At 57.1% G+C, this 9,117-nt stretch overlaps 1 protein-coding gene across 1 annotated transcript in view; it reads left to right on the top strand.

Moving 5' to 3' along the window:
• Positions 1 to 357: 357 nt before the first annotated feature.
• CLPB (ClpB family mitochondrial disaggregase) overlaps positions 358 to 9,117 on the top strand; it is an 89,074-nt gene continuing 80,314 nt past the window's right edge. Inside the window, exons 1-2 of the mRNA XM_005510998.3 lie at positions 358 to 1,064; positions 4,904 to 4,955. Coding sequence (XP_005511055.2) covers positions 455 to 1,064; positions 4,904 to 4,955 — 662 coding nt within the window. The 5' untranslated portion in view covers positions 358 to 454. The remainder of the gene's footprint in view (positions 1,065 to 4,903; positions 4,956 to 9,117) is intronic.

Raw genomic sequence — 9,117 nt, 5'->3', positions numbered from 1 at the left:
CGCCCCTGGCTGGGAAACACACACCTGTGTGTGCGCACTCATGTCTGCACTCTGTGCGCACACACTTCGGAGGGTGCACGAGTGCGTGTGTGCACGAGTGTGTTTTCACGAGTGTCTTTGCACGCCCACGTGCGCACGCGCGGCCAGGCCCATGCGGGTCTCGAACCCGCGGCCCCGCCTCTTACCCGCCGCCAACCCCACGCCGCCCCGCCATGCCCCGCGCGGCGCCGCCGTTCCTCGGCGCCTCCTGGGAGTTGTAGTCCACGACGGAAGCAGCAGCGCGGCGAAGCGCCCCGGGAGGACTACAGCTCCCAGCAGCCTTTGCGCGCACCCCCGCGCCGCCGCTCTGCCCGCGCCGGGTTGCCGGCGGCCGCCATCTTGGTTCCCCGGCCTCAGCGGCCGTGAGGCGGTGGGGGGGGAAGGTCCGAGCGGCACCGCGGGGAGCGCAGGGGTGATGTTGGCTTCCCTGGCGGCCCGCCCGCCTCCGCCGGGGCTGGCGCGGCTCCTCCGGGCGCAGCCGTGGCTGTCGCCGTCCCGGGGACACTACGAGGCTCCGGCGCTAGCGGAGGGGGCCGGGAGCGCCAGGCGGCGGTTGCTAGGTTTGGCCGCTAGGGGGCGCTGCGAGCCCGCGCCGCAGCCAATGAGCGCGGAGCTGCCGGGGGGGGACCCGGCCCCGGGGGGGCGGCGGGGACTGGGGGGGGCACCCCTGGCAACGGGGCCGGGCCCGGGGGGGACACCTCTATTAACGGTGGCAGGCCCGGGGGCCCCCCCCACTATAACAGGGCCAGCCCTGGGGTGCACCCCCATAGCCGCGGGGAGGTGCCGCAAGCGGGACTCGAACCCACAGATCCCCGGCCTGGCCTTGTTGCGACCCCCCCGGCTTCTCTGTCCCATCTCGGGACCACCCGGCGCGGCAGCGGCCCCCGGAGAACCGGGACCACGGCAGCGGTTCTGCCACCGCGGAGGAGAGCCCGGCGGGCGCTGGAGCGGCCCCCTGGTCGCAGCGATGCCCGCCGGGCTGGCTGCCCTGGCCTACTGCTACCTGCGGGACCAGCGCTCCAAGGGTGACTATCGCTGGGGACGGTGATCAGTGGGGAGCGGGCTTGGGGTCCCTCTGGGGGGATGGAGCCCGGCTGGCGGGGTTGGGGTTGATCCCAAGCCCTGGGGGGGTTGGTTTGTGGTGGGTCCACTAGTGATTAGGTTGAGGGAAGATGACGAGCTTCGCCTTCACCACTGAGATAAACCACCCAGTGCCATTCTCAGCTGCACCCTCGTGGGTCTCTGCGGTGGGACCGGTGACAGAGCCCAGGGAACAGCAGAAGATGTGCCAGGGGGTCAGTGGGACATGAGGCAAAGGTTCTTCCCCAGAGGTGCTGGACACTGAACAGGCTCCCAGGGAGGTGTCACGGCCCAACCTGACAGTGTTCAACAAGAGACTGGACACCGTCCTCAGACACACGGGTGACCTGTGGGGTTGTCACTGCAGGGACAGCAGCTGGAACCAATGATCCTGTGGGTCCTTCCAGCTCAGGGCATCCTGTGATTTTGTGTTTTGTGATGGGTCCTGGGGCAGATCCCAGTGGGCAGAGCTGCCTGGGGGAGGCTTTGAGCTCTTGGGGTGAATTTTCTCCCCAGCTTTCTGCTTTGAGCAGAGGAGATTTTGAGCGAGTACAAAGGTTTCGGAGTAGGACTTGAGTTCAGATTGGATCTTGGGCACAGTTTCTTCCCCAAAGGGCTGTGGGGCATTGGAACAGGCTGCCCAGGGCAGTGCTGGAGTCACCAGCCCTGGAGGGTTGGACAGACGGACAGGAGGTTCTCAGGACATGGGGCAGGGACAGGGGTGGGGAACGGTCGGACTCGATGATCTTGATGGGCTTTTCCAACCAAGATGATTCTGTGATTCTATGAGTTCCCACCCTTGTAAGCCCAAGGTTTCTATGGGGTGGTTTGTGTCCACCCCACGGTGGGAAGGGAGCAGCTGGGTGGCCACAAACCTCTGTTGGGGTCTAGAAAGGCTGGCGCGGGTGAGCTGAAGCGCAGGGGACAGTCCCTGTGACCTGTTGTGCGCTTTTCGGTCCACGTGTATGTGTAGCTTTGAGCCACAGCAGGTCGCATGTCAGAGGTCGGTTTCCCCGTGAGTAACGTGCTGCCGGGTTGGTTACCCAGGAGACTTCACTGACGTTATGAGGAATCTTGTGTAATTAGTGCTTAGAAAAGGTCTGCGAGACTCAGGCCTGGCTTTGGTGCAGGAGCCGGTTTGTGAAGCGGTTGCGGTTTAGACTTGAGCAGCCACGTGGTGGTGGCGGAGGGTGGAGGGGCAGAGCCACGAGTGCCCCAAATCCTGGGGGCAGGGAGGGTGCGGGAAGCAGGCAGGGGGATTTTCCAGAGAGCGTGGGGATCAGAGAATCACAGATGGTTTGTGTTGAAGGGACCTTCCCAGCTCCCCAGTGCCCCCCCTGCCATGAGCAGGGACATCTTCAGCAGCTCAGGTTGCTCAGAGCCCCGTCCAGCCTGGCCTGGGATGTCTCCAGGGATGGTTCATCCACCACCTCTCTGGGCTGCAGGAGGTCAGGCCTGGGGAGCTCGGGGGTCCCCACGGAGGGTGACCTGCCCCTTGCTCCTGCTTTGTGAATGGGTTTGGAGAAACCCCATGTTGTGCTTGACCAGGTGCTGTGTCCAGCTCTGGGTCCTCAGCACAGGACACACATGGAGCTGCTGGAGAGGGGCCAGAGGAGCCACAGGAATGATGTGAGTCTGGAACAGCTCTGCTGGGGGACAGGCTGAGAGAGCTGGGGTGTTCAGCTGGAGAAGAGAAGCTCCGGGGAGACCTTAGTGTGGCCTTTCCAGACTTAAAAGAGCCTGAGAAGAAAGATGGGGACAGACTTTTGAGCAGGGCCTGTTGTGATAGGACAAGGGGTGATGGTTTTAAACTAAAGGAGGGAGATTCAGGCTGGGTATGAGGAATTGTTTCCCCTGAGGGTGGTGAGAGCCTGGCCCAGGTTGGCCAGAGAGGTGGTAGATGAACCATCCCTGGAGACATCCCAGGCCAGGCTGGACGGGGCTCTGAGCACCCTGAGCTGGTGAAGATGTCCCTGCTCATGGCAGGGGGGGCACTGGGGGAGCTTTAACATCCCTGCAACCCAAATTGTCCTTTGATTCTATGGCAGAACGTATGTGTGTTTCTTCAAAGCTGGAAATGTGACTTGTCCTTGAGACAGCGCAGTGCTTGGGTAAATCTGCTTTTGCACAAGCAATTTCTGCTGGAAAGCTCTTGGTTTGGCCGCAGTGGTGACATCCGTCAGCCAAAATAACTCCCTGCAGCTCTCAGTGCTGCTGCTTCCAGGGCAACGGAGGAAACGTTGAGGTTTGCGGTGCAGCTCGAACATCTGCAGAACGTTGGCTGCTGGGGTGAGCTGTGGCCGTGGTCTGTGTCCGGTTGTGGCTGTGTGTCCGTGTCCCCAAGCAAGGACACTCACCCAGGAGGATGGGACAGGGTGCAGGGGACAGAGCTGATCTGTGGGTTGAGAGGTTAAAGACGTAAGGCAGAAGGGTGAGCAATGGGCACAAATGACTTGGAGAGAAGAGGCAGAAAATGTTGGGGCGAGAGCAGGAAAGACCTGAAGGCTGCTGAGAATTGGGGAGAATTGTCCCCAGATGTCCCAGTACAGCTGCAGGGGAGACCTTCTGATCTCTGAACTGCCTGAAAGGAGCTTGGAGCCAGGGGGGTCGGGCTCTGCTCCCCAGGAACAAGCGCCAGGAGCAGAGGAAACGGCCTCAAGTTGCCCAGGGGAGGTTGAGGTTGGATGTGGGAACAATTTCTTCCCCAAAGGGCTGTGGGGCATTGGAACAGGCTGCCCAGGGCAGTGCTGGAGTCACCAGCCCTGGAGGGTTGGACAGATGGACATGAGGTTCTCAGGACATGGGGCAGTGCCAGGGGTGGGGAATGGTTGGACTGATGATCTTGAGGTGCTTTTCCAACCAAAGTGATTCTGTGATCCGTGCATCTCAGTCAGGGCCGGGCTCTGTCCTTTCCCTGTCCAGCCAGGAGGTGTCATCTGAGCCTGTGTCAGGGACTCACTGCCCTTATGTCTGGAAACCTCTGGCTGAGGCTGTGACAGCCCAGGATGACAGAACCAGCTGCTCTGTAAAACCTCCAGCACCGCAGAGCTCGCTGGATGTGGAGTTTGCTTTACAAACACAGGAGAAGTCATTGTTTCTCCAGTTGGTTCCTTGGCTCATCCCCAGCACTGGGTGCCCCAGCAGGACCTTTTCCCTTCGCTCCAGCCTTTGCTGGGTCCATCGCAATCCTGGGCTCAGTTTTGGGCCCCTCATGCCAAGAAAGGCCTTGAGGTGCTGGAGCGAGTGGAGAGAAGGGAACAGAGCTGGTGAGGGGCTGGAGCACAAGTGTGATGGAGCGGCTGAGGGACCTGGGGGGTTCAGCTGGAGAACAGGAGCTGAGGGGAGACCTTCTGATCTCTGAACTGCCTGAAAGGAGCTTGGAGCCAGGGGGGTCGGGCTCTGCTCCCCAGGAACAAGCGCCAGGAGCAGAGGAAACGGCCTCAAGTTGCGCCAGGGGAGGTTGAGGTTGGATGTGGGGAACAATTTCTTCCCCAAAGGGCTGTGGGGCATTGGAACAGGCTGCCCAGGGCAGTGCTGGAGTCACCAGCCCTGGAGGGCTGGACAGACGGACAGGAGGTTCTCAGGACATGGGGCAGTGTCAGGGGTGGGAGAACGGTTGGATTCGATGACCTTAAAGGTCTTTTCCAACCCACATGATCCTGTGGTTCCATGACAAGAGCTGTGAGCACGGGCCCTGCTGCAGGCGCCTCTGCCACCTCTGGGTTACGATGTCCGCCTGTGCGTTTCGCCGCTAACTCACTTTTCCTTCTCTCTCTGTTTTCAGAAGATGCTCTGCTGGAAGCTGCGAAGGTCAACAACGTTTTGGAAGTGAGCAGGTGAGCAGGATGGGGAGAGGGGTGAGGGATCAGCTTGGGGAAGGGTGGGCTTGTCCTCCTTACCCGCCGTGACTCAGAGCTCGTTCACGCATCCCGTGGGATGCTCCCCTCGCCCTCTCGCCTCCGGAGCGGGTCACAGGGACATTGAGCGCTCACCGGTGAACTGGAAGGTGGATCGTGGATTTTCCCCTCGTGAAGCTGCGGAACCTCATTTGTGGGGACCTGTCCCTGGACAAAAAGGGGCTCTTGTCCCACCAGGAGCACAGGAGAGAGCTCGGGGCTGCCCGAAGCTGTGGAGCATCTCCAGAGCTGACCCAGGGACAACGCGCTTGTCGCGGTTGTCTGCGTCTCCTGGGGTTGTTGGCATCATTCAGGACCCGTCTGGCCGCATTAAACTCGCGCACTGTGAGCAAACCAGCGTGTTTCTCACCCAAGAGACACGTTTACCCTCTGCCCACCCTATTCTTGTGCAGCTGTCGCTCTGGGGAAGGACCTGGATTCATTCGAGTGGTTCCCAGGGTGGTTCATGAGCAGCAGTGCTGCGTTAGTCAAACATTAACACTTCTGGCTGGAATAGAATCTCTTTGGGGCTCATCGCCTGCCTAAACTGATTTCTGGGGTGCCTCTGCGACCCCCATGCGAGCCAAGATCGTTCGTGCTGAAGGCAGAGGTGCAAATTTTGAATATGCGTCGTACTCCGTGTCTAAGCCTCAAGAAGAAGAACCTCAAGCAGTTGTTAAAATGTCTCAGGCCGAGGAGGGTCCTTGAGGAACGGTGTCACCGTGTCCCACGGGCACAGCAGGTGCCTCATGGGGTAAATTCAAGTATGTGGCGAATGGTTTGATGTCAGTGCTATGGTGAAAATATTTCCTCTCTTCATCGCTCTTTTTTCAAATCAGGGTAACTTTTTAAAGATATCGCTTGCGCTTTTTGCTTTCTGCTCATGTCTGTTTAAATACAAATGCAACTTGTCTCCTAGGAAGTCAAACAAATTGACATATGTTGATTCCTCCTCTTTCTCCTCTCCAACGCATCCTCCTCTTTTTGATTGCAGTGCTTGGATTGCACCAGGATCGCGATTCATTTTGTGAAGGTTATATTTGCAAAGCTTTTTACCTCCATTTATTGGCGCACAGGTTCTACTACTTCAGATACAAATGTTATTTGTCCCTGGAGACATCCCAGGCCAGGCTGGACGGGGCTCTGAGCAACCTGAGCTGCTGAAGATGTCCCTGCTCATGGCAGGGGGGGCACTGGGGGCGCTGGGAAGGTCCTTCAATCCAAACCATCTGTGAGTCTGTGATTCTCTGATTAACAAAATCCACCTGCAGGCAGGACAGATTTGAGCTCAGCCGTGACAAGTGCTGGGGACTCAGTCTGGAGCTGTCTGGGGGAAACAAACCTCCTGAGAACCTTCCTGAAAACACCAAGAAGAGTCCAATAACCCTCCTGAAAACACTGAGAAGCAGCTGAGAACCCTCCAGAAAACACTGAGAAGCAGCTGAGAACCCTCCAGAAAACACTGAGAAGCAGCTGAGAACCCTCCTGAAAACACTGAGAAGCAGCTGAGAACCCTCCTGAAAACACTGAGAAGCAGCTGAGAACCCTCCTGAAAACACTGAGAAGCAGCTGAGAACCCTCCTAAAAACACCGAGAAGTGGCTGAGAACCCTCCTGAAAACACTGAGAAGAGTCTGAGAACCCTCCTGAAAACACCATGAAGCGGTTGAGAACCCTCCTGAAAACACCAAGAAGCGTCTGAAAACACTGAGAAGAGTCTGAGAACCCTCCTGAAAACACCATGAAGTGGTTGAGAACCCTCCTGAAAACATCAAGAAGCATCTGAAAACACCGAGAAGAGTTTGAGAACCCTCCTGAAAACACCAAGAATCTAATAACCCTCCCGAAAACACTGAGAAGCATCTGAGAACCCTCCTGAAAACACTGAGAAGTGCTTGAGAACCCTCCTGAAAACACCAAGAAGATCTAATAACCCTTCTGAAAACACAAAGAAGCAGCTAAGAACTCTGAAAACACCGAGAAGCAGTTGAGAACCCTCTTGAAAACACCAAGAAGTGACTGAGAACCCTCCTGAAAACACCAAGAAGAGTTTGAGAACCCTCCTGAAAACACAGAAGCATCTGAGAACCCTCCTGAAAACACTGAGAAGTGCTTGAGAACCCTCCTGAAAATACCAGGAAGCAGCTGAGAACCACGAAAACACCGAGAAGCGGTTGAGAACCCTCCTGAAAACACCAAGAAGAGTCTGAGAACCCTCCTGAAAACACCGAGAAGAGTCTGAGAACCCTCCTGAAAACACCGAGAAGGGTCTGAGAACCCTCCTGAAAACACCGAGAAGGAGCGGGGAACCCTCCTGAAAACAGAGGAGAGTCCAATAACCCTCCTGAAAACACCGAGAAGGAGCTGGGAACCCTCCTGAAAACACTGAGAAGCGCTTGAGAACCCTCCTGAAAACACCAGGAAGCAGCTGAGAACCATGAAGACACCGAGAAGCGGTTGAGAACCCTCCTGAAAACACCGAGAAGAGTCTGAGAACCCTCCTGAAAACACCGAGAAGGGTCTGAGAACCCTCCTGAAAACACCGAGAAGGAGCGGGGAACCCTCCTGAAAACAGAGGAGAGTCCAATAACCCTCCTGAAAACACCGAGAAGGAGCTGGGAACCCTCCTGAAAACACTGAGAAGCGCTTGAGAACCCTCCTGAAAACACCAGGAAGCAGCTGAGAACCATGAAGACACCGAGAAGCGGTTGAGAACCCTCCTGAAAACACCAAGAAGAGTCTGAGAACCCTCCTGAAAACACCGAGAAGGGTCTGAGAACCCTCCTGAAAACACCGAGAAGGAGCGGGGAACCCTCCTGAAAACACCGAGAAGGAGCGGGGAACCCTCCTGAAAACAGAGGAGAGTCCAATAACCCTCCTGAAAACACCGAGAAGAGTCTGAGAACCCTCCTGAAAACACCGAGAAGAGTCTGAGAACCCTCCTGAAAACACCGAGAAGGAGCGGGGAACCCTCCTGAAAACAGAGGAGAGTCCAGTAACCCTCCTGAAAACACCCAGAAGAGTCTGAAAAGCTTGTCCAGCAGATCCCGCCCGTCCTGCCCGCTCTCTCCCAGTAACCCCATGCGGACGAGCTCTCCCATTCCCCACCCAGCATAGAATTCAGGTTTTGCAGGGCCTGGCAGCCTGTGTTTCCCAGCCAGGGGAGGAGAGGGGATGCTCGGAGGAAGCAGCCGCGTTCTGCTGCACCCCCGGGGGCTGAGATCTGGCCTAGATCAAGGACCGAAGGGGATATTGGTGTGCAGCTAATTGGCACATGTGCTCTGCTGCTCGTAATTGCAGGAAGCTGCTGCTTAAGGGCCGTCTGGGTGATTTGTGAGCAGCAGAGGGAAGGATGCTCCGCCGGATTCGGGAAGGGCTGGGGGCTTTGCCGCACATCCGCAGCCTCTCCTTTCTTTTCTGGCCTCTCCCCTTCCACTCCCGCTCCCCAGGAGCTGCTTTCCCCGCTAAAACCCCCATATTTGCAGCTCCCACGTGTTGCTGTGACAACTACCGACTCCTTTTTGCTTTACAACCAACTTCCGCAGCCCAGGAGCGAGACGGAGTTTTCTAATATCACTTTAGGCTCATTAAAACCCTCTCCCGTGGCCTAACATCATGTTATAATAACTTAAAGGCAGCGAGAAGCCGGTGGTTTGCAGGGCTGAGCTCGCACAGCGACTCCAGACGCGTGTCCTCTGCCGTTCAACAAACCCATCTCGCGAGGCTCAGGAAACGCTGAGCAGAGACGTGGTGCTGCTCCTCCAGTCGCCGATATTGCTCATTATTCCATCCTTTCGGATCAAAAGACTGTTACAAAAAGCAGCCAGATGTTTGTAATTCCCTGGGCCGCGTCCTCTGCTCCGCGCTCTCTTCATCTGCTTCGGGGGGGTTGTTTTCTCTTGCCGCACAAACAGGGGAACTGGACTTTCTCAACGTCTTGCTCAGGTCACGGCTTGTGCTTTACACATTAAAATGTGGTCGAACGGTGATTAGGAAATGCGACCTTTGGGTCTGAATGCAGAAAATTGATGTGTGAGGAGAGTTAAGTCAGAGTTGTGCTGAAGGGCAGAGGGAAAACGGGGCAGGGAGAGGAACCGAGGCGG

Source organism: Columba livia, chromosome 1 (assembly GCF_036013475.1).
Source record: "Columba livia isolate bColLiv1 breed racing homer chromosome 1, bColLiv1.pat.W.v2, whole genome shotgun sequence".
Classification (NCBI taxonomy): Eukaryota; Metazoa; Chordata; class Aves; order Columbiformes; family Columbidae; genus Columba; species Columba livia.
Note: the sequence above shows the minus strand (reverse complement) of the source record. Positions and strands in the feature narration are given on the sequence as shown.